A 25,276-nucleotide genomic window follows, 5' to 3' on the forward strand; every position below is an offset into this window, starting at 1 on the left:
CCCTACCATAGGAACCAGTAGAGTTGTGTGTAATGTGTAATGTAATAAGCAGTATACGCCGAATGCTCCCGGTTGTAGCAGAGGAAACAAACACATTTTAGCTTTGGTTAATTTCGCTCTATGCGAGCAGTCGAACCAGTTCCCTACCACCAGGGGCTGTCCCGAATTTCAACGAAGATCCGCAACCATGAAACAGACCGAAAGCCCGATATTGTGCCACCTGCCGGCTTTTGCAGGTGGTCAGCAACACTCTCCCGAAATATCGTCCGAGAGGATCCCAATCGACATCCACCGAGTGAAGCAGTCTGATATCCCAGCAGCAACACTCCTGAATGCTGCGTGGTGCTTGGTACTGCATCTATACACCGGCCAGAATGGCATTTCCTTTGGCTCAGTCAACGAACGTGGCCAGACTGTTATGAAAACATACATCCTTGACCGACAGGATACTTTATCGGATATTATTGCTCAATCGGACGTCTCTTCGGTCTACGACAGAGAAAATGGCGGCAGTGGCGCTGGAACCACAGAGACGGATCGAGTCCATTCACTCTACAACACTGTGGTGCGGCTGACCTTGGCACTTTCCAACGGGGACGAACACCCGAAGACCAGTGGATTCCAGACCGTAGGCACCGGTATATCAAACGAAACCCAGCTGGCCGTGCAAGGCTTGGTCAACGGGAATCACTTGTCCGAGTGCCTCGTCTTGTTCCGCCTGTCTTTTATGTCCCAGGCCGAGGCTCAAAACCTGGCTGCCACCCTGAGCCATCTCATGGATGAGCTTACCAGGTCCGACAACAAGCTCATACGTGACGTGCTTCTAAGCAAGAGAGACCAGGATCAAATAAAAAAATGGAACGACATGCGACTTTCTCGGTCGGAATGCCTGCTACATGAAGCATTTACCCAAGTGGCCAGGCAAAGGCCCGAAGCCAAGGCGATAGATGCATGGGACGGGCACCTGAGTTTCAAGGGCTTGGAGGATGCATCCAACTACCTCGGAAAGCAGCTGATTCAGGAAGGCGTCTCTCCTAGATCTTTTGTACTCCTGAGCTTTGGAAAGTCGCTGTGGGCTATTGTGTCGTGGCTAGCAGTCTTGAAAGCCGGAGCTGCATGCGTCTTACTCGACTATAGACTGCCGGCTGAAAGAATAAAACAAATAATCGAAAAAACAGGCGCGAATCATGCGCTCGCCGACTCAGCAACAGCAGCCATACTAGGTGATCTCGGCGTGAACGTTGTGCAAGTTCCCATTCAGGCTGCTGTCTCCAATGGCTTTCATGACAATGGCGGGCAGAATTGGCCGAAGACCCATCCCGACGATGCTGCATGCGTCGTCTTCACGTCGGGCAGCACCGGCACTCCCAAAGGCGTTGTCCTGACCCATTCCAGCATCTACACGACAGCAGAAGACTTGAAGTTTTTGGAGATCAAAAGTAACTCGCGCGTCCTCCATTTCTGTTCCTACGCCTTCGATATGAGTATCACCGAAATGGTCCTAAGTCTCCTCGCAGGGGCTTGCCTCTGCATCCCCTCCGAGTCTGATAGGGTTGATCGCCTCCAAGACTACATGCAAGAGGCACACGTAACCTTTGCAATCTTTACGCCTACTATGGCACGCTTACTGGATCCGACTACGCTGCCTGATATGAAAACTGTCTTGTTAGGCGGCGAGTTAGTGAGGGAGCCAGACACCCGGCCCTGGATCGATGCGGGTGTCCAAGTATACGACGGCTACGGCCCAGCAGAAGCGACGTTTGTTGCGACTGTAACCCGAAGGCTTCTCGTTGGTCATGCGAGATCTATTGGTCGTGGCCTTAACACAAGGACTTGGATTGTTGATACCAGCAGAGGCCAGCTCGTACCAGTGGGCGCTGTCGGCGAACTTGTCATTGAAAGCCCAACACTAGCCCTTGGTTATCTCAATGACCCAGATAAGACAGCTGAGAGCTTCATCGTCAACCCAAGCTGGGCACAACTTGACATTCCCGACGCGACGCTCCACAGGAGGTTTTACAAGACCGGCGACTTGGCTAGATACCTATCTGACGGTTCCTTGGAGTGCGTTGGGCGATTAGATGCCCAAGTCAAGCTTGGAGGTCAACGTGTTGAACTTTTGGATATTGAGCATCATTTACGAAGAAACACTTCAATACTAGACTCGGCGGTTGTTTTACCCAAGTGTGGACCTTTGGCCGGACGTCTTACAGCAGTTGTTGTCACAGGCTACAATTCAACTGTCACCAACGGCGATGGAGATACTTTTCACCCTTGCGACGATGTATTTGTTTCCGAGGCTAAGGCACAACTACTTCAAGCCGTGGCATCTTATATGGTGCCCTCTTTGTGGCTGCAGATCCATTCATTACCTCTTCTTCGTAACGGAAAGCTCGACCGGACCACTCTTTTGAGGAAGATAGAGACACTTGGATCTGAAAGCTCTACTTTTCTCTTCGGTAAAGATGCTGTTCCTGAGGTCGGCGAAGCGAACGAAGTTAGCGAGATGCTGCGGAGGATCTGCAGTGACGTACTCAATATTCCTCTCAATAGAGTGAATGTCGGCAAGTCTTTTGTCGCTCTTGGGGGTGACTCAATCACGGCGATGAAAGTTGTGTCCACCCTCAGGCTTGACGGCAAGTTATTGCGTATCAAGGACCTCCTGTCCTCTTCATCGTTGAGGGAAGCTGCGTCGAGAGTTGGAGATCTTGATGTTCGTCAGTCTCTTCCAACAAGCCGTGCCGGCGAGCGGTTTCCTACATCCCCCATTCAGCAGCTGTTTCTCGAAACCTCCGGAACAGATAGCGCTAAAAACCACTTTCATCAAAGTGTTACGCTGAAATTGGGGGCACAAAAGGATCCGCGAGTGGTCGACAAAGCGATCGCTGACATTGTGGCAAGGCACCCCATGCTTAGAGCCAGATTCGAGCAAGAGGCACACGGCCGATGGGTGCAATACATCACCGAGGATATCGATGCATCGTATGGATTCGAGTATCACATGGATACAAACCCTGATCTCCGGACGGAGTTGATGCGCAAGTCCAGATTATCTTTGTCAATCGAATATGGACCCATGGTCCGTGCCAGGATGTACGAGAACGGCGGGACCCAATACTTGTTTCTCGTCATCCACCATCTTGTGGTAGACCTTGTGTCTTGGAGAATCATATTAGAAGAGCTCGAAACAGCGCTGACAGAGTCTCAACCGACGTTCGTTACCTCGTTCCCGTTTCTTGCCTGGGTCAACCAGCAAAGAGACTTCGCCCACACCATACCTAGGGATCGTTTGCTTCCGCAGCCCGTTCCCGCATCCAACTTTGCCTTCTGGGGCATTGAGAAGAAAAAGAACATCTACGCTGATGTATGCGAGAAGAGTTTCTCTGTCAGCTCGGATATCACCAACGACGTCTTGTACAATTGTCATCACGCTCTTCAGACAGAACCAATCGACATCCTTATAGCGGCTCTGTTTCTTTCGTTTGGCATCGCGTTCCCTGAAACTCAACTACCGGCGATTTTTACCGAGGCCCACGGCAGGGAGCCTTGGAATGATGCGATTGACCTTTCGCGGACAGTCGGCTGGTTCACTACAATGTACCCCATCTGCGTGGCCGACGTTAAAGACATACTAGATCTCGTCATGAAGGTTAAAGACGTTAGAAAGCGGACTCCCAACAATGGGTTTGAATATTTCAGCACTTCCATCCTAACAGGTGAGGGCCGTCAGGCTTTTGAAGAGCAATTCCCGGCCGAAATCGTCTTCAACTACGAGGGTCGATACCAACTATTGGAAAAGGAAGGTTCTTTACTTCAGCGAGAAGCTTGGGCGGCCGGAGAGACATTAGACGACATGAATCCGTCGCTTCAACGGTTCTGTCTCTTCGAGATTGCTGCAAGCATCCTTGATGATTGCTTGCAATTCACTTTTGCGTGGAACTCCAAGCTGCGGCACCAAAGCAGGATTGAGCTCTGGTTAGCCGGCATCCCCCGAGCTATCGAACAGATCACTACCACCTTAAGTTCCTCATCACGACGATTGACTTTGAGCGACCTTGATCAGTTTGAAATTTCTTACTCTGAGCTTGAAACCATGACGGACACGATAAGACGGATTCCGGGCATCCGTAGCTTGGAAGATGTCGAGAGGGTGTGTCCTTGCACTCCCATGCAGGAGTCTCTCGCTATAAGTCAGGCTCGAGACGAAAACTTCTACGAAGTCGATATTTTATGGCAGGTTACCTCCACTAATGGCGCCAAAGTTGATCCGAGCCGTCTTGAAGAAGCGTGGCGCAGCATCGTCTCTCATCATACCGCACTCAGGGCTGTTTTCATCGAGACCCCGGCAACTATTGGCATACTCGATCAGGTTATTCTCAAGAACCACGATCCGCAGTGTGAGCGGATCCACGCGAGGGATGCCAAAGAAGCACTCGAGGTCCTGGCCAACTACCCAGACAAGCCAAAGGGTCTGGGGCGTACAGAGCCTCCCCATAGGTTACTGATCTGCTCCACCGAGGACGATTGCGTATTCATGAGATTTGAGATCAATCATATCGTCTGTGACGGCCTGTCTTTCATTAATATATTACACGACCTGTCGTTGGCTTATGAAGGAAGGCTGGCTACTAAGTGGAATTCGCCGTACGCAGATTTTATCCGCTACATCCGTGACCCAAAGCTCAGAGATGAGAGCACATCCTACTGGAAGCAGTACCTTACGGGAACTGAGCCTTGCATTTTCCCTCCTCTTCTTGACATCACCAACGAAGAACATGAGCGAAAGACAGCCCTGGTTTCACTTGACATCACCCACAAACAGCTTCAAGACAAGGTTGCCGAGCTGGGGGTTACATTTCCTGTCGTCATGCAGCTGGTCTGGCTTATTGTACTTCGTTTTTACACCAACAGCAATCAAACCGTCACCGGCTATCTAGGCACGGGGCGGGGCGTGCCCGTTGCTGGCATTGAGGGGGAAGTTGGTCCATTCATTTCCATGCTCCTTTGCGTTATCGATTTTACGCAGCCTAGGGCTATGACAGAATTGTTGAGGAAGTTGCAGGAAGACTCGATTAATGGTGCAGCGCATCCGGCAAGCTCGTTGGCCGAAATCCAAAAGGCCATTGGTATTACAGGCGGTGCCTTGTTCAACGCGGGCATCTCTTTCATGCCTCTAGTAGACGAACGAGTCCAGCAAGGGGCATGCCTGTTTTTTGAAGAGAAGTCGATAAAGGATCCAACAGAAGTGTGCTATCCATCCTGCATTTATATGAGCCTCCAGCTAACATATAAATAGTTTGAACTCGCTCTTATTGTAGAGAGTGGCGAAGATGCAACCCGGATTTCCATTAACTATCACACATCTTTAATCAGCCACGGTCATGCCACCAATATAGCCGCAACAATCAATCATATTCTCACGGAGGTACTACAAGACCCTTCGCGAACCCCAGATGAGATCTCCACTCTCAGCTCCCATGATCTGCGACAACTGTGGGAATGGAACAAGGTTTGCATTGAGCCGGTTGAGAAGTGCGTCCATCACTTCGTGGAGCAAACTATGAAGGAGCATCCAAACAAGGAAGCCATTTTCAGCTGGGACGGATCCATGTCCTACCGAGAACTGGACGACCTTTCCAGAAATTTGGCTCATCATATCAAGAGTCTCGGCATTGGGCCAGAGAAGATAGTCCCTCTGTGCTTCGAGAAATCGAAGTGGGCCATCGTCTCGATGCTCGCAGTCTTACGAGCTGGCGCGTGTTTCGTAATGCTCGATCCTGCTCATCCGAACGTCCGTGTTATGTCCATTGCCGAAGAAGTTGAGGCCGAGGTTCTTCTCTGTTCACCCCTTACTAGACCCAAGTTCGAGGCGATCAGGGACATGGTCGTCGTAGTCGATTCGGAATTCGCACATGCACTTCCGCCGGCGGATCCAACTCGACCTGTCTGCCCGGAGGTGACCCCCGACAATGCCATGTACGTGGTCTTCACCTCGGGAACAACAGGCGCACCGAAAGGCTCCATCACGTCCCACCGTGCCTACTGTACTGGCTTTAAGGAGCATGCATGGGCAATTGAAGTCGGACCAGAAACAAGATCATTGCAGTTCTGGGCATACAGCTTCGACGCCTGTGTCGGCGATATCATGACTACCTTGCTCGTGGGAGGATGCATCTGTATTCCTTCCGAAGAAGACTTGAATGCGGAGATCTCTAATTTCATCTCCAAGAGCCGAGCAACGTGGGCTGGCTGGACGCCGTCGTTCGCATCTCTTATTGATCCCGACACCGTGCCAACACTGACCGTCCTCCTTATGGCGGGCGAGCCACTACCTGCGTCTCAAGTCGATGCCTGGGTTGATCGGTTGAAACTTCTCAATATCTACGGCCCCAGCGAGTGCAGCGTCGCTTGTGTCGTCAACAAGAATGTTGCTCGGAATACAAACGCCTCCAACATTGGCCGCGGTTATCGCTGTGTCACTTGGGTTGTGGACGAGAATGACCACGAACGGCTTCGCCCCATTGGCTCTGTCGGAGAGCTCTTGATCGAAGGCCCGATCCTCGCTCGAGGATATCTCAAGAGGCCGGAAAAGACAGCGGAAGTATTTATCGATGCTCCCTCTTGGCTCAAGAATGGACCTCATCCTCGCACCAATCGTCTGTACAAAACCGGAGACCTTGTAAGATATAACTCAGACGGAACCATAAACTTCATTGGTCGAAAGGACACCCAGTTGAAGATAAACGGTCAACGGGTTGAGATTGGCGAGATTGAGCATTCGCTTCGCAGCAGTGTACCGCCCACAGCCGGTCCAATTGTTGTCGATCTCCTCAAGCGTTCCAGTGGCGGCGAGCAGGACCTTCTGGCGGCTTTCATCCAAGTCGGAACCGATAATACCTCACCAAAGGATGCAGATGATTTCATCGCAACGGATCCATCTGCCCTGAGGAAGTTTCACAGCCTCGTTAAGCAGATTTTCGAGACAGCATCATCGCTTCCGCGCTACATGAGTCCACACGTCTTCATTCCCGTGAAGAAACTCCCAATAAACACTTCTGGTAAGCTTGATAGACAGGCTCTCCAACGAGTGACAAGGAGGTTGTCTAGAGACGAGCTCGTCTCTTTTACATCTGGCGCCAAGGACGCGGGGAGAACCCATGAAGAGCGCCAACTAGTTGATATTTGGAAGAAGGTCCTCCAAGTGAGCTCCGTTGGAATCCAGGACAACTTCTTCAGGCTTGGAGGCGACTCAATAGTAGCTATAAGCCTGCGCACGGAAGCGAGGCGTAGGGGCTTGATGATTTCAGTCTCCGACGTCTTCTCGAATCCCATTCTAGCTGATATGGCCCAAAAGATGGGCAAGGTTGTCACGGCCAGTGCAGTGGAAGTTGTTGAGCCTTTCTCACTCCTCGAAGGCTACGAGTCAATCCCCGACCTGATCGCCGACGTATCCCAGGAGTGCAATGTCTCAAAGGATGCTATTGAGGACATTCTACCTTCTGTTCCCATACAAGAAGCTCTCATGTCACTCTCCGCCCGCCAATCTTGGGCACAGGCGTACGTGCTACATGCCCCTTACAAACTCCCCGTCGATCTTGATGAGATCCGCTTCCGAAGAGCCTGGGAGAAGACAACCGAGGTCCATGGCATACTTCGCAGTCGTATTGTTTCTAGGCCCAAAGGTGCCTTACTTGTCATCATGCGAGACGCAATCCCAGTCAGCACTCATGTCGGATCATTGCAGGAATACATATTCCAGGAAAAACAGAAAGCCTTTGGGTACGGAATACCTCTGCTCCGCCTTGGACTCGTAAGGGAGGGAAACGACCGTTACTTCGTCTTCAGTGCACACCACGCCATTTACGATGGTTGGTCGGCGAAATTGATGTGGGATACGGTTATCCAGCATTATCGCGGTGAAGCGCTGGACGTTGCCCCCCAGTTCCAAACCCTCGTTCAGAAGCTGCGAGCAACGCCCCGTGGGCCGTCCGAAGACTACTGGAGGCAGACGGCGATTGACAGACAAGGAATCCAGTTTCCCTCGGTTCCGGCGTTGCACAAGCCAGTCACCCGTTCGGTCACAAGCTTCAAATTCCCCCTAGCCACTGCTTCCGCCTCAACTCGCAACGTGACCTCAGCAACTGTGATCAACGCTGCTTGGGCGATCGTCAATGCGCAGTACTCAGCAGACTCAACAGCAACATATGGCTGCGTCCTATCTGGGAGAGACTTTCCTTTACCTGGCATCGAACAGCTTGTTGGACCTACAGTAGTGATTGTACCCAGGCAGTTCAGTGTGCGAGGAGACCAGTCCCTGTCAGACTTCCTCGACTACGTTCAGAGGGTTGCCGTTGACAGCATGCCCCATCAGAATCTAGGCCTTTCAGATATTCAGAACGTCAGCTCAGCTGCTGCAGAAGCCTATAACTTCACCTCTTACATGGTCGTGCAACCTGACGCAGCACTCCGATTGCCTTTCGAGGACATCAAAATCACACCGGTTCCTCTCGAGACAACAGAGGATACATATCCTCTGGTAGTTGAATTCGGCACTGGTGATGGAATGCTCTCAGTTGATGTAAAGTTCGACCCCGAGTGCATTGATTTGGACCTCATTAATAACGTCATGTATCACTTCGACCACGTTCTTCAAAGTATCTGCAACGCCAGCCCCGTAGCTGCCGTTGCCGATGTCATGAATATCTCAAAGAAAGATCTATCCCGTATTGAGAGTTGGAACAGCGGCAATTTGAATGTTGTCGAGTGTTGTGTGCAACATCTCATCGAGAAGAAGGTTCAAGAACAGCCGAACCATCCTGCTTTGGTCTCCCACGATGCATCGCTTTCTTACGCCGAGATGGATCGGTGGACAAACCAAATAGCCAAACAGATTATCGCCACAAACCTTATAAAACCCGGCGAATTTGTCGGGCTTTGCTTCGACAAGTCAGCAAGAGCGATACTCGCGATGATCGCCGTTCTCAAAGCCGGCGGCGCATTCTTGCCTCTCAATCCAAATCACCCTCCAGCACGTCTTCGGGCCCTTCTGAAAGAGGCAGATGTTAAGCTTGTGCTTGCTTCGCTGGACAGAGCCTCATCTTTGACAGAAGACCTGCACGATGAAGTTCTTCATATCTGCGATTTCCGGCCGTCCGAAGAGACCGAAGCCCCGCTGGATGTAGGGGTTACTCCTGCGCACGCGGCATACCTGCTCTTCACATCCGGCAGCACTGGTAAACCCAAGGGTGTCGTGATGGAACACCGCGCTTTCGCTTCTTCAATTGTAGCCCAGTCTAATCATTTCGATTTTGGGCCTAACACCCGGACCTTCCAGTTCTGCAGTTACACTTTCGACCTGATGCTCCTTGAAATCTTTGGCACACTAATATCGGGAGGCTGCGTCTGTACGCCATCGGAGTCAGAAAGAATGAACGATATCAGCGGGTACATCAGAAGAGAAAACGTCAACGCTATCCTTGCTACACCTTCAGTCATCAGACTTATTGATCCAGCCGAGGTCCCGAGACTTAGATTTATCTTGTGGGGAGGTGAGCAGCTAGCTCGGTCGGATGTTGAACCTTGGTTGAGCCGGCCTGGAGTATCTCTCGTCAATGCATACGGGCCGACAGAAACATGCATACTTAACACTGCTCGAAATATCACACCTGCATACAGCAGCTCCAACATTGGAACTTCGATGAATGCAGCTACGTGGGTGATCAGTCCATTTTCGCGTACCCTGGCTCCCATCGGAGCAGTAGGAGAGCTATGCATCGAGGGTCCAACTCTTGCCAGGGGTTACTTAGGAGACCCAGAGAGAACAGAAATGGTTTTTGAAAGAAATCCACCATGCTTCCCCAAAAAGCATGATCGGCGCATATATCACACTGGAGACTTAGCCCGATACAACGAAGACGGCAGCCTTACCCTGCTTGGTAGAACAGATGACCAGGTCAAATTCCAGGGTCACCGAATCGAAACTGGCGAAATTGAAGAGAACGTCAGAGAGATAATGTCAGATAACCCCCTTTTCAAGGACGTCGGGGTTGAGCTGTCTGACTCCCCTGAGCGTCGCAACCAACCATTCATAGCCGCACTTTTGGTCATGGCTATCCCTTATTCAGACCGAATTTCTGGGGTTGGCTGTGCGTCTATGATGAACCCCTCAAAGCCATCTTTGTTGAAAACCGCCAACTATCTGCAACAGCAGCTCCGAAATCGTCTGCCTGAGTACATGGTTCCTTCGGCTTACGTTGCTGTCGAGAATTTACCTATGACCAACTCTGGTAAACGCGATCGCCGCTTCATCAAGGCTTATCTCTCTGAGCTCTCTACCAAGAGTCTTCTGTTCCGCACGAACGCCAAGGATGGCGACAGTTTTAGACTCTCTGGGCGTGAGAAGCTGCTTCGAGATTGGTGGGCCGAGATTCTTAACATCGAAACCGAGAAAATTGCCGCCGATGATCATTTTTTCGCTTTGGGCGGCAACTCCATCAAAGCCATCAGACTCGCCGGCCTCGCCCGATCTTCGAAGCATCGTCTGATGTTCGAAGACATCTTCTCCTTTCCGATTCTTTCTGAAATGGCATCTCGTGTTACCGCAAGTAATGGTCTAGAAAAGCCGGTGCCACAGCCCTTCGGGCTACTATCCACAACGCAACTCGATGCGATTTTCGGGCATATTATCCCTCTTTACGGCATCAGCAAGGAAGAAGTCGAAGATATCTACCCCTGCACACCCCTGCAAGAGGGCCTCATGGCAGCGACAGCGCGGAATCCTGGTGCATACATATCACTAGAGACCACGGAGATCTCGGAAGTAGAGCTACCTCGACTGCAGCAAGCTTGGAGGGCAGCTTTCAAAAAGTTCGAGATACTCCGCACGAGAATTGTTCTTAGCCATGATTATGGTTCTTTGCAAGTTGTTGTTCGGCAAGAGCCGATCTGGCATGAGGCAACCGATGTCCAGGGCTTTCTTCACTTCGTCCAAAAGTCGTATGGTTATGGTAGGCCGATGGTTCATCACGCAGTCATACCGACTTCTAAGCCTGGAATTGTTAAGCTGGCCTTCAGTTCTCATCATTCCGTTTATGATGGCTGGTCCTTGGAGTTGGTTCATGAGTTCGTCGAGAAACAATTTACTCTGGATCCTGCCAGATCTGATACCTTTCAGACGGTACCATTCAAACTCTTCATCAGTCATTTAATTGACATAGATCTTGATGAGGCAAAGTCTTACTGGAGGAAAAAGATGGCTGGACTCGAAGCATCGCCTTTCCCTCGCCCACCACATGGTTCCACGCACAAGCCTCTGGCCACTGCAGTTCTCAGACAAACAATCCCGCTTCCCAGAACTCGGAAGCAAGGCTTCACTGGAACAATGGCCACGACTGTACGAGCTGCTTGGTCACTCACAATTTCTCATTACACCGCAAATTCAGACACGCTGTTTGGATCAGTGCTTACAGGAAGAGAGAACACGGATATCGTCGACATTGAAAAGGTCGCCGGCCCTACCATCGCAACTGTCCCAACACGCACCAACGTGGATTACGAGTCTACTGTCTCCAACTTTCTAGCGGAAATTCAAAGAAATTCTGTTACCGAGTCCCGCTTCTCCCAACTAGGTCTTCAAGGCATTGCCCGAATCAGTCCGGAATGTCATCAGAGTTGCCAGTTTGGCAGTCTGTTGGTCGTACAGCCTCCATCCGCCAGCGGAATTGGAAAGACACCCCATCTGACGCCGGTGTCTGTCGAATTACCACAGTTTTTCCCTCAAGCGTTGGTTCTCGAGTGCACACCGTCGGACAACAACGACAATGTGTCCGTGACGTTGAGTTACGACCCTAAGATGGTTGGAGACACCCATGTGGCATTCATTATCTCCACCTTCTCGACTCTTCTGTGCAACCTGTTTTCAGCTTCTCCTCACACTTTGCTTCGTGACTTGACGGGGCTTTCAAAAGATCACATCTCTGAGATCGGCAGCACAACGGGGAAGAAAAACCCGGAAACTATCGACTCCTGTATTCATGAACTGGTTGAGCGACAAGTGAAGTCCAGCCCGGCCAATATCGCAATCCACTCTTGGGATGGTTCCATGACCTATGCAGAGCTCGACGCTGCTTCTTCACTTTTAGCCCAGAAGCTTCAAAAAATCGATTTCGGACCAGAGAAAACCACACCGTTCATGTTCGATAAGTCCAAATGGGCAATCGTTTCGATGCTGGCAATTTGGAAAGCGGGCGGGTCCTTCGTGCCGCTCGATCCTAAGAGCCCAAATCAGAGACTACAGCACATCATCCAGGCTACTGGTGCGACTATTATCTTGACATCTAGTCCGTACTGCGATCGCTGCCGAGATTTAGAATGCACACCGGTTTTGGTGGATGATGATACGGTGTCAGCACTCTCCGAGGTCGCTGACACCATGCAGCCCACAGTCGGAACGCACAATCTAGCTTATATTCTCTTCACTTCGGGCACTACTGGAACTCCCAAGGGTGTAATGGTAGAGCACGGGTCTCTCTCGTCATCGATCACCGCTCTTGGAAAATGCATGGACTTGGACACTGAAACAAGATTCCTGCAATCTTGCGCCTTCACGTTCGACGTTATGCTGCTTGATACCTTCGCCGCTCTTGTTCATGGGGGCTGCGTATGTGTTCCCTCTGAACACCAAAAGATGAACGACTTGGTTGGGTTTATCCAAAGCTTCCAAGTCAACACAACCTGGTTCACTACTTCACTATCCAGAATCATCGATCCGGATTCCGTGCCCAGTCTCAAGGTGGTCATGATCGGCGGCGAAGCAGTTTTGCAGAGCGATGTGGATCGGTGGGCGCCAAAGGTTCGACTCATCGCCGGCTATGGCCCTACAGAAGCATGCATTGTCACTCTTGCCGGAGAACTGACGCCATCAACGCCTCCCAATACCATCGGTAGGCCAGTGGTATGCCGCGCCTGGGTGGTTAACCCGTTCAAGTCTTCAGAGTTAGCTCCAATTGGGGGTATAGGAGAGCTGTATGTTGACGGCCCTTGCGTGGCTAGGGGTTACCTTGGTAACGAGGAGGCGACTCGAGCAGCATTTCTCGAAGCCCCTTCATGGTTACCCCAAAGCTCTCCCGGTACCAAAGTCTACCGCACAGGAGACTTTGTCTACTACAATACCGATGGTACCCTGAGCTTCTTCGGTCGTAAAGACTCTCAAGTCAAGATTCGTGGACAGAGAGTCGAGCTTGCTGAAATCGAAGAGGCTATCCGACACAACATACCAAACTGGCTTACCGTGGCCGTGGATATCTTCAAGCCTGGAGGCGATGATAAACAGATTCTTGCAGCGGTGTTCGGAGTCGACGATATGTTCAAAGATGCCGCTAGCGATAGGCAACTCAGTTCAAACCTCGCCAACTTCATGAAGGAATTGTCTTACACTCTCCGACGTCGTCTGTCTAAGACTCTTCCGGGCCACATGATCCCCGATGCTTACGTCCCTCTCTCAAAGCTGCCGACACAGAACTCGGGCAAGCTTGATCGCGGGGCATTGCAAGCTGTGATCAGCTCAATGAGTTTCAAGTCAATTGCCACATATTCTGAAGCAGACAGCACTGTGCAGAAGCCACAAACCGAAAACGAAATTGTGCTTGCCCGTCACTGGTGCACCGTCTTGGGTATCTCGGACGAAAATTCTCTTAGCACATCGAACAACTTCTTCAGCCTCGGGGGCGACTCCATCCTGGCCATGCGTGTCGTAGCACTGCTGCGATCAGAGGGCTATTCTCTTGACGTTGGTCAAATGTTTTCTAGTCCCCAGCTCTCCGAAATGGCCTCAAAGATGCAGAAGACTGGAAATGGCAGCCAACAAGCAGTCTCGGAACCGCCGCAGCCAGCCATCTCGGCTGCCGACAGTGCTGTTCTCAGAACCAAGATCGCGAACAATCATAACACTCAGCTTGGCCGTATGGAGGACGCATATCCCTGCACTGATACGCAGGAATCCTTTATGGAAGACTCTATCCAAGTCCCGGGGGCTCATGTGGTGCAATGGATTTTCACCCTCGACGAGAAGATAAATCTGACGCGGTTGCATCATGCTATTGACCGCTGCGTCCTCGCATTCCCTATTCTTCGAACAAGAATTGTGCGAGAATCGACTCAACTCTATCAAGTCGTTTTCTCTGACAAGCTCATTTGGCAAGAGTTCTCAGAAACAAGTTTGGACAGCGTGCTCAAGAGCGACAAACTAATCCCGACCGGCCTTGGAGACGCCCTCACGAGGGTATCCATTGTTCACAAAACTGGGGATTCTGGTATCCATCTCATCTGGACATTACACCATGCCCTCTATGATGCGTGGACGCTGAGACTACTTCTGGACTCCGTGTGCAAGGCATATCGAGATGAGGCCTTGCATATTGTGGATCAGCTGCCCATGAGACGGCTGATTAAAGAAATCCAAAGAAGAGACGTCACTGCCGATCGTTCATTCTGGGCATCATATCTGGCTGGAGCAGGGAACTCTCCTCTATTTGGCTACCTGTTCGTACGCAATCCTATTAAGGACATGCGCGCGGATTACCAGCTTCCGCTGCCGCAAAAGGTCAAAGGGACGACTTTGGCAGCCACGATAGCTTCAGCATGGATCCGGGTGGTCGGCTCCCTGACTCGATCTCAAGATGTTACCATTGGATACGTTGTCAACGGTCGTGCCGCCTCCATCCCGGGTATCCAAAATTGTGTGGGTGCGGTTATCCACAAAGTCCCCATCCGGGTTCGGGTCGAAAGTGGGAACAGCACTGCCGATGTCTCGGAGAAGGTTCAGGACCAGTTTACACGACTCATGCCCTATGAGTTATCTGGGCTGGGGACTGTGAAGTCTGCCAGTCAAGACGCCTGCGACGCCTGCCGCTTCCCGCTCGAATTGACTATTCACCCACGTGGCACTCTTTTCTTCGCAAGCGAGGATATCGGCATGCGCTTTGAGGGGGTCGAGGTGTCTAAGCCCCCTCCCGGCGGCTTCTCTGTCGAGTGCAGTATTAAGGATGATTGCATTGGGATAGCTGCCTTCTGGGACAAGAGGGCTGCTCGGAAGGAGCAGATAGATGCTTTGTTGGAGGGTTTTAAAACGGTACTGATGGTTGCTTAGTCTCGGCGAGACTTTATTATTAGTGGTCCGTTTTCCGAAGTAAAGGGACTGTGATATGTTCGTTCATTGACTTTACATACGTGGACTTATAACTGTAAATTTGTGTTTTGTGAGTTAGCTGCTAAGTCATGATTGAACGTTAGACGCCGCGCATCCGGATACGAATCCGGATACGAAAATGTAACTGTTGCGATATCACCGACCGGCCCGCCCAACCGGTGGTGAAGTGGGGCCGCTCCGAGGGTGTGGCCCACCTCGGTTGCTCACCTTCACCATGGTGAGATCCACGGCAGTGGCCACTTTCTCCTTCTTCTTCTTCTTCAGCTAATCAATCAACAACTTCAGCAACCAATAGTCAATATACGCTATTGCTACTATTCGATCGATCGCCTGTGATACCAACAGTATTAACACACCCCTCTCACTGGCCGTACGAATGGCTTTCTGCCAGTCCTGCACAATGTCTTCTCCACATAACTGTCGACTTATTGTCTCGATTTCATCGTCTTGCTCATGTCTAATTGTACTCGAACTGTCTAACCAAGAATTACATGTTCTAGGTCGGCCGTACATTTGTAATTGAAGTACACAACTAGGGAATGAACTGTGGTGTCAGTGTCGTTGAAATGAACCGGTTATTCTAAGTTACTCGTTTACGTCCGCCCCGTACTGCAGCAACAATTTTAGAATCTCAACATTCTCCATGAAAACGGTCAAATGCACTAGCGTTCTGTTTTGTGTGTCCTTGATGTTCACACAGCGCTCCAAAAGCCCCTCAAAAGGCTGCTGTCGGCTTTTCTCTTCACACCACTTCAATAGGCCCCGTAGTTGTTCAATGTCGTCGCGGATGATTGCTCTGTGGAAAACGCTCATTCCCGACTCATCTAGTATCGTGATGTCGGCGCCGAGGTCCAGCAATGTGCGAGCCGCAGCAGTGTCACCTCTCTCAACAGCCAGATGGAGAGCGGTTTTACCTGATCGGCTTTTGGCGTCCACTTTGCATCCATTGTTGATGAGCATTCGCGCGATCTCAAGGTTGCCGCGCGTCACAGCGCTGAGCAGTGGTGTGCATGCTGGTGTGGCATTGTGTATGGAAACAGAGTCGCGGGCCCCTGCAATGAATGAGGACGGACCAAGCTCTTTTAATCTCGAGCCGCTGGCAACACTGCCAGACTTCGATGCTTCCGTCGACAGGCTAGGAGAATCGACAGAGTCCTGATAATCCAAAGTCAGTCGCTGAAGATCGTAAGGTTGGAAGGTATGTAGACCGCCTACGTTGACATCGTCGAGACATGTGAATACATCGCTCGGGCTGTCATGGCTATGCCTTTGACTGCCGGCGGGTGTCAAGCACTGCTCAATTTGTGACGATTTAGTTTGAGGCGAGGCATCTGCTGTTGGCAGTTGCATTCGTGTCTGATGTTGGGTCTCTGTTGGCGATGCTGCCAACATGGTTGTCTGGGTCGCTGTTGTCGGCGCATCGACCAAGTTTTGCGCGGTAGCAATGCAATCGAAATTTGTGGGAGAACTAGTTGAATCGAAATCCTCTAGACCTGGTACGCCGAATAAACTGGCGGTTGAGTCTGGTTGATACGATGTGTCGAAGAAGTCTGGCTTGCGAGATCGGGAGTTGCTGCCGCTAGCGCTACTCAACTCGTTCCACCTCTGCTGTGTGGCTGCTGACTTCAAGTGTGGAAGATCCAACAAAATCGCTTCCGCAAGCTCAATACGCATACGCTGCCGTGAGCCTATGGTGCTTTCTTATCAGTTCAGTTTGTTTGATTACACATTGATCAATCTTTCCAAGACAAGCCATATTCGACTTTATCTAGGTATAAGTAACTTCAGGCGGCTTTACTGCTGAAGATTAAACTTACGATAGTTCCTCTGCGCGATCCGATTTTGCGCCTTGCGACGTTCGCTTATGTCGGTGATATGCGACCATTCATCATCTTGTATAGCCATCGTTACTGTGTTGTAGACTGCTGGTGATTTGGAGGTGGCCCTGAAGGCGTGATGGGTACACTGATTGTATTATATTGCTACATCCTATAAGGAAGCAACAGGCTGTTTGTGTGCGTTAAGTCGATTCGTGGCCAACCAAGGCCCATTGGCGCGTACGCAATGCTGCTACCTAATGCTGACCATAGCACGTTCAAAAGTATTTTTTGTTTCAGCAGTGTGATGTTGCGTGGGTTCCCTGAACTTAGGGCAACCTTCTTATTTATTCCTAACTACATATCAAGGAACCGGGGTGTTCCAACACCATCAACACATTCTGACCCTTCATCTACTATGACCAAGGAAGAACACTCTGTTCACGCTATTATACTAGAACAAACGGTCTCTAGAGTGGCCTTATACTGCATAGGATTCCTGGGATTATTATGCGTAGAACATATCTTCCAGGTCGCTCTCTGTTCTCCAGGGTAGAGCAATCTAATTTCTTTACTATATGATTATAAAAACCATCTACACTGCCTTATTTCAGGTACTACAGGGTGTTGTAAGTAGTACTATCGTGAACTGAACTTTGTATCCACGAGAGCCCACAGTATAATCGTACCATGTTAGATAAAAATAGGGTGAACTAAAGAATGCAGTTCCACAATTATCCTTTTAGAGACGAAACTTGGCTGTCAATGTCATACAAACAGTTTTATTCTGTATAGTACTTTTGTGTGTCAGTTCGGTCCGAACGTACATTGGCCCCCCCTTGAAATAATCGGCGGTCGAGTATCCAGTCCATACTCAGTATCCCAGGTGTGCTGTATCATTGGGCGTTATATGGTCATGGCACAAGTTGCATTTTCATTATACCAACGTAAAAGTATACAAGAATTCGGAGATAACGTTTGACTGAGACAAATTCTCTCACGTCCACATGGGCTATTTAACTAGAGTTATATGACTGGTAGAAACAAGGGATAACTATTCCACACAGATTTGGTATTAATGCTGCTGAGTAACCCTATGATATCTCTACGAGAAAGTCATGGTGTGGGGTAAAGCCAACAGAGATAATTCATGTCGTCTATCCAATCATTTATATACATAGTATGTGAGCTCCAGTACCTCTAACTCTTATCCTTTTAGTGTTTGAGAAGGTTTAACGGTAAAGTTCAGTGGTACCCAGTCAGCAGTAGCAAGAGAAAAGAGTGGTACAACGTTCATCGATGCATACCTAGGTGCTATACTATACTGAGGTACTGGTACAAGGCGGTCCCTAGAAAGGTTGCACAAGTAAGTTTTACACGTTATCTACGCCATTGAATGCACTATTTTTTTTTATTTTTTTAGATTAAACCCATTAGGAGAAACCGCTCTTACACTGTGACTGCTTTTTGGTGAGACCATGGACGACAGAACGAGGCAGTCAAAGCCAGCCGGCCAGCGTTGGGTTCGTAGCATCTTGGCATCTCAAAAGACGTTCTGAACTTTTGAAGTTGACATCAAACTTTGATTGCCAGCTGCGAACTCAGAACAGGGTAGTTTGATGCCCGGATAGGACCCCCCATGGTGATATCCACTCAAGTATTGGCGTTTACTCTAGGAAGTTAAGGCCCCTCCCGGTCACTCAGTTCGTCGCATTCCCCACACGTGCTTCGGCTCCACTTGGGCCACGACTAATCTCGCTTAATTGCCTCCTCGACATGACTAAGGTAGGTAGTGTACGGATACGGAGTACTCCGTAGGTAGAGTAACCTGGATTAACTTCGGCGCGCTCGCGACTCGAGTCGCCTCGAATTTATTCCAACGGTCAGCATCAAACATCCTTCGTAGCAAATATGGCTGAGCATCCGGCTTTCACGTTGGCAGGCCTGTGTAAGTCTCAATGCCCCGAAACCGCCTATATTCCATCGTGTCCATGCTTACCTTTCGCCCGGTGCTTCGAATACAGTGGCTGGCGGCGGCACCTTCGGCTTCTACCGCACGCGTTCCAAGCCTTCGCTCATTGCGGGACTGACTCTCGGCTCCAGCTTTGCGTGCGCAGGTCCGGCTCTCCCGTCTCACGCTGCCGCGTAGCTCCACGCTGCGCCCGCCCAGAATCTCCCGCTGACTGACTCTTGTAGGATACCTTCTGAAGAAGAACAAGGACTACGGTGCCGAGCTGGCGTTGGGTAGCAGCGTCCTCCTGCTGGGAGCCGGCGCTCAGAGGATGATTGCAACGCAGGCCAAGTCACGCCCGGCCATCGGTCTTAGTGTCGCGGGCGCGCTGTCGACGTTCTATTACCAGAAGAAGTTCAGGGAGTTCCGCTTTGGTGTCTAAACCCCGCTCAACAGTGTTCCCTGCATCCCTATCACGCATGCAGCAATGTCGAACCGAAGAATTCCCCACCCCTCTCAACGATTGTAAACAGCCTCGTAGCAACAATAACACGTTTCCTCTTAAACAATAGCAAAAGTCTTTGATTCCGAACAGGGCCTCAGCAGACTGAGATCTCACGATACCTGTTTTTCTTTTGTTTTCAACCCATAGCAGTTACCATTCTCGTTCGGCTAGAAATGTTATATCACTCGTTTCCGTTTGAAAGAACCTCGTTATACGGCAAAGTGTTTGTACCCGTGGATGCAGCGATGCAAGTGTGGCGCAGAAAAGTTTTCATCGTGATGTGATGCCGATTACTACATGTTGGTTTGGGGTCGTACACTCGACAGGGTATCGAACGGGGGGGGGGCTTTTGGTTGGCCCGCTGCCAAAAAGGTATGTTTGTATGTAGCCCTAAGCCGTAGCTACATAGTTGGCCTGCAAACGGGATCCTCGCCTTGCATTTGAAAAAGACAATTACTTCGACTCTGCATCAAAAGGACGAGTGAGACTTGAACAGAACAGAACAGAATAGAGACTGGACTGGTCCTCAGTATACCTAATCGGCATCAGCAACCAATCTTGGCCTACTGAGCAATGTCAAGTTCCTTTCTCGACAAGCTTGTTGGTCCGAGCTCCTGCCACATCACATGCAGGCGCCAAGGGCCGCCGCCACCGCCCCAGGCTCCAGCCACACTCCTACGTCATACAGCCATCACTAGAGCATGCCAGGGAGCTTTAGCTACCTAGGTACGTACGGTAGCTCGCCTTCAGCAAGTACGGATACGCAAGTGTCAAATCACGATTATTGGCGCCGAATAAATAGGCAAGCGCCAGCCTTGAGCAAGCCACGCCGTAGTCCTCTCCTCAGCTCTTCCCCTCTTCTTCTCCATCATTCCATCTTGCAATTCTGCACGTCGTAAAACTCACATCCGTTTCACCTGGAAGAAGCCTCCACGAGTCACCTCCCACAATGTCTGACGAGCGAACGGTCTCTGAGGGGCAGTCCTCCCGGTCCGGAGCCAGAAATAGGGTCGTCGATTCCGTCCACGCCAAGGCTCAGGAAGTCCTGTACGTGCCCGCCATGCTGCTGCCCTTTTGCGATTTGAGCTGACCGCGGTGCAACAGGGCGGAGGACTACGATAAAGCGAGAGTCCTGGTCACCGATGCTGCAAAGAGCAAGGCCTACCTGTACCCAATCAAGGGTATCGTCTATTTCGCAACCCACCGGACACTCTGGAAGCCCCTTCTTTCGCGCATCGGGTCCTACCTGCTGCTGTCAGCTGGTGTCGTCACCGGCATGTTCGTCTTCACCTACGTCCCACAGCTTGCCATCCTAGTCTTCGTCAATGGCCCGCTAGCCGTCTTCACCACCGTTCTGTTGATTCTGAGCGAGAGTTCCGCCATCATCAACTTCATATCCAGATCCTATTTACTCCAAGAAGCCATTCTGGACACCTTTGACGGCACTCTCCTTCTCAGAGGCGAGGATGGCATTGTCAGGGAAGGTAGGCAGGTTGGCTCAGGATCTGACCCCATGCAGAAGCTAGGCAAGGTCCTCAAGAACCCCTTCGAGAAATACAGCCCCAAGGCTCTGATTCGATACCTTATCTATCTTCCCTTGAACTTTATTCCCGTCGTGGGAACCGTAATCTTCATCGCCCTGCAGGGTAAGTTACGCAAGATGCGCGCGCTATATTAGTCGATACTAATGTTGTAACAGCTCGCAGTCGAGGCCAAGCCGTTCACGGACGCGTATGTTTCCTGTTCTCAAATGACATACTAATATCCGTCTCACCATCAATCTAGTATTTTCAACTGAAGAACTGGTCATCCTCAAGAAGAAAGGACTGGCTCCAGAAGCACTCTGGACCCTACACAGCGTACGTTAAGATCCATCCCTCCGTTTGTTCTAAGCCTGCAACTGACTCTTATCATAGGTTCGGTCTGGTCGCGACTGCTCTCGAGATGGTTCCTTTTGCCAGCGTTATCTTTACCTTCACAAACGCTGGTACGTATGGCATGTTTCAAACTCAAAACAACAACAACTAACGTCTTTCCGCAGTTGGTGCTGCCTTGTGGGCTGCTGACATCGAGGACAAAGACACGTCCATGACTGACGGAACAGCCCCGACGCTACGTGAGACGGCTAAGAAAGCCGAATAAACGACGGCGCACAACAGCGTGGAGCCGAGTCAACCCGCCTCCAGACCGAGCCATTTGGCATTGGGACGTACCGACACCTCTTCTTATCGGAAGCCGGTGGCACTACACCCTGACAGCGGCAATGGGTCTGTGTCATGTTGCCGCGGAATTGAATGAACAAGAGACGAAGGCTGCTCGATAATTGTAGGACCTTGTGAATGGTATGGCCATTCACGATGTGGATCGAAATTTTGTGACTGGATGAGGGTCTTGGGGGGTGGGGGGGAGGGGGGGGGGTTATAGGGGAGGAATTCCTTTTCACAGCAGTTACATGATAATTCCATATTGTAACTCTATCATTACTAGCCAAAGATAATTAGACATTTATTACCTTTGAAGCACTGAGTTTGACCGTCGCGTCTTGCCTCAATGCCGGCGGTGACATCGCCTTGTCTGCTGTGCTTCATGCTGGGCCAGTTAAGCAGTCAACGTTCCGTCGTTGGGAGATGCTTGCTAATCCACGTAGGCACCAGAGCTGACGCGTGCTGTATCAAAGCAGTTAGTGTGGTTATCCGAGCGAGGTTCATTCATCTACACCTGACACGGCTCAGGGCGTGGGACAAGACAAATGGAATCCATCAACGAGCATGTCACAGTACTGTGCGACGTACATTCCAGGAACAGGCAATCTTGTTTCGAGGCACACGGGTATCTGCATGGTGTCCTATTAAGGGTCACTCGACGTCGACATATGATTCCGGGAGGCCCTTCTGGTGACGACGCTCCAAAGGCTCGAGGCAAGCCCTTGATGTATTAGTCGGAAAGTTCAACCGAATCGTTTGGCAGCTGCGCTGGATAGCTCTTCTGTTCACAATGTACTTCCGCAAGTGCTACTCTGTGGAATAACGTCCCGTTCTGTGCCTGTAAGCGTGTTACGTTGTGGATGGTGATTTCTGAGCAAACGTCACGATGCGTCCTACCTGTGACTACTGATGGAAAACCTCGCTCAGGGACATGTTGGGCGAGCACGACGCTGCGATATCTCTGTCGCACAGCAGAACCTGTTGTGACTGATGGCCTACATCGACTTCAAGACGTCCCATAAGTTCATGGCCTTTGATTCCTTTCCGAATCTTTTGGCCTCAGACCCAACATCGTGTTCCGCGCGTCTTGACCACGATCGGCGGGTCTCACAATCCCCAGCGAATAGCAGGGGGATCCTACTACAGGAGAAGAGACGATCCGCGAAAGACGGTTCGACTGTCATGCCCGTTGAAGAGCCGGCTGCTGCCGTAGAGATTTACGACCACCGCCATCGGCATCAAATACTTGGTCCCAAGACGCACACTGACTGGCCCAGCTTGCGTCTGCCTCTCATCTACCTAAGCAAACTCGGTACTTCCTGAACGCTGCGACTTACAGCTGGAAAAATTGGTACTTGGAAAGTCGGGACAGTTGTTCTTGTCAGGGGAGGAGCCACCTCAGATGTGATACCAAACCGGAAATCGGTGGGTAGGAACGAGAGCACGGCGTCTCTTCAGGAAGGAAATGAAGGAAGGAGCCATCAAAGGCACTTTCCTGCATTCCTGCCTTTACACGGATGTCAATTGAGCGAGCGCTACTTTCTATATCTGCTCCTTCCTCTTGCCCCCAACCTTTACGCACAAAATTTTCATTCTCCTCTCCCACTTCCGTCTACCTTTTTTTCCTTCCCCCTTCTCTTCACCATTCTTCTGTTCGTTTTCTCTTTAAACTCCCCTTCGATCATTTGATCTCGCGTGTTCAGGTCCACTTTCGTTTTATCTTTGAAGCAAAGACATCGATTCATTCAATTCGGAGTCCCCGTCATAACCTTTACGACGATCTTCTTCTCCAAACGCAGTAACCATTGAGTCGACAAATAGTCCAAGGCCGCCTGTTCACCGACTTTTCGTGTCACGTAGACTAGTGTTCTTTTATTAGACCTTCCCTGGATCAAGCTTGCGGGGATGCGGATCTCCACTCTCGCCGTCACCGCCGTGTCGGTCGTCGCGCTGTTGTCGACCAACAAGGCTGTTGCAGCTGATGGAAAAGCTGGAAAGCCTGGAAGGCAAGATGGAATTCAGCGCATCTCTGCTTCTATCAAGGTCGGGCATGACGCGAGAAGCCCACAGGACTCTGACGGCTTCGTCAGCTACGACTATGGGTACTCGTATCCTGCCCCACCTCCCCCGACCACCTATGCCAAGTTGTCGTCGTCTTCAACATGGACTTCTCTTGCCTCCAGCAGCAATGGTGAGTCGGTCCGTCCCTTGAGTGATCCGCCTGAACTAATAGCATGCAGTATCTTACACTGAAACCACCTCGGTTACTAGCGTCATCGGCACTTCTAGTGTCTCTGATTCCGCCTCATTCAGTTCAGTCGTCTCTATCAGCGCAACTGCGACTCTTCGTGACAGTGTTTCCACCTCTCTGCCTACCTCAGTCATTGCAACCCTTTCAGCTTCCACTACCATTTCGGAAAGCCTCAGCTACATGACTTCCTTCAAAACAGGCTCGTCTACATCCAGTTTGGATGATGAATCGGGCACCCTTGCTTCCGTGACTGATACGGACGTCCCCTATACCCCATCGACAGGATCATCAGACAGTACCATCTGGTCACATTCAACTACTTCGATTTCTTCTATGCTACCGTCTTTCACACTTTCCGATTCCACTGCTATCTTTTCGTCAGCCATGACCTTCTCGAAACCAGACTCGGCCTCAACCAGTAATCCTGCAACATTGACGCAACCCGTGGAAACCCCATGGCCAACGTGGAACTCAACCATGCTGACCGCGCCAATTCAATCCACCCAGACGACTTCTGGCACGTTGTCGGGCACAACAGAAACATCAGCGACGTTGAGTAGTTTCACCGGATCACTAAATCAATCAACTCGAGTCATCACCGCGTTTAATACCACTTCCACTGTTACGGGAACCGCAACTGTTGCCCCAAGTAGGAATATGACGCTGACTTTGTCCTCAATCGGCCTGTCATTTCCAGCACCGGAACCATCCAGCTCTCCTGAGTCAAGCGACAGTACTGTAACGTTAACCACAAACACAGACTCAGCAACATTTGTGATTACAACAGTCATGTCATCCATATGGATGAGTGTCACGGCAACTGACAGTCGGACGACAACCGCCACTGATGTAACCGTCACTACACTCACAGAATCGCAGGCTACAAACGTTTCAAGCACGCAGCGAGCGTTCACGAACTCATCTACCACGGCGCAGTCTTCACAAAGCGCATCGACATGGAGCAGCATTACAAACGCTACGTCTATACCCTCTGAGGTTTCAGACCATCCAATGCCATCCCCAACTAACGGCACTGTCAATGCAACTGCGCCAAGTAGTCTTCCGACCAGTTTCCCTACCCTCCCCGTGAATTCCACCACAAGTCTAACGGCGACCTGGAATACGTCAGGCGTACCATCTTTCACTTTGACAAGTATTTCAGTGTCTTTCATAACGTCTTTACCAATGGTCTCGTCTTCCCAGACGACTGTGCTGTTTCCGTTGCCCAACGCAACTGTCATTGTTACGCATGAGGGGACAATATTTATATCGACGATATTCGGCACAAGACCTGCCACCTCATCTCTGACCAAAACAGCGAGTTCGCCACGGCCAACGTCAAA

At 50.6% G+C, this 25,276-nt stretch overlaps 5 protein-coding genes across 5 annotated transcripts; 4 read left to right on the forward strand and 1 right to left on the reverse strand.

The window, feature by feature from the left end:
• The first annotated feature begins 29 nt into the window (after positions 1-29).
• On the forward strand, positions 30-15,445 carry LY79DRAFT_632018 (uncharacterized protein). Its single transcript, XM_060562188.1, has 3 exons — positions 30-512; positions 543-5,245; positions 5,297-15,445. The coding sequence occupies exons 1-3, from the start codon at positions 188-190 to the stop codon at positions 15,143-15,145; spliced, it is 14,877 nt and encodes a 4,958-aa protein (XP_060414197.1). The 5' UTR covers positions 30-187; the 3' UTR covers positions 15,146-15,445.
• A 345-nt stretch (positions 15,446-15,790) lies between these two features.
• Positions 15,791-17,110, reverse strand: LY79DRAFT_686601 (ankyrin repeat-containing domain protein; the record flags this gene model as incomplete). The annotated part of the gene is made up of 2 exons (XM_060564663.1): positions 15,791-16,893; positions 17,023-17,110. The coding sequence occupies 2 exons, from the start codon at positions 17,108-17,110 to the stop codon at positions 15,791-15,793; spliced, it is 1,191 nt and encodes a 396-aa protein (XP_060414198.1).
• Positions 17,111-18,933: 1,823 nt separating this feature from the next.
• Positions 18,934-19,415, forward strand: LY79DRAFT_669694 (transmembrane protein 14C; the record flags this gene model as incomplete). The annotated part of the gene is made up of 3 exons (XM_060563681.1): positions 18,934-18,970; positions 19,047-19,139; positions 19,219-19,415. The coding sequence occupies 3 exons, from the start codon at positions 18,934-18,936 to the stop codon at positions 19,413-19,415; spliced, it is 327 nt and encodes a 108-aa protein (XP_060414199.1).
• A 1,012-nt stretch (positions 19,416-20,427) lies between these two features.
• On the forward strand, positions 20,428-21,620 carry LY79DRAFT_515304 (uncharacterized protein; the record flags this gene model as incomplete). The annotated part of the gene is made up of 6 exons (XM_060554695.1): positions 20,428-20,525; positions 20,583-21,124; positions 21,178-21,209; positions 21,264-21,337; positions 21,395-21,465; positions 21,520-21,620. 6 exons carry the CDS (start codon positions 20,428-20,430, stop codon positions 21,618-21,620), a joined length of 918 nt encoding a protein of 305 aa, XP_060414200.1.
• A 1,967-nt stretch (positions 21,621-23,587) lies between these two features.
• LY79DRAFT_649723 (uncharacterized protein) lies at positions 23,588-25,186 on the forward strand (the record flags this gene model as incomplete). The annotated part of the gene is made up of 4 exons (XM_060562527.1): positions 23,588-23,873; positions 23,923-24,351; positions 24,813-24,868; positions 24,992-25,186. The coding sequence occupies 4 exons, from the start codon at positions 23,588-23,590 to the stop codon at positions 25,184-25,186; spliced, it is 966 nt and encodes a 321-aa protein (XP_060414201.1).
• Positions 25,187-25,276: the final 90 nt, after the last annotated feature.

This window comes from Colletotrichum navitas (genome assembly GCF_030913465.1).
Source record: "Colletotrichum navitas strain CBS 125086 chromosome Unknown LY79scaffold_29, whole genome shotgun sequence".
NCBI classification, from domain to species: Eukaryota; Fungi; Ascomycota; class Sordariomycetes; order Glomerellales; family Glomerellaceae; genus Colletotrichum; species Colletotrichum navitas.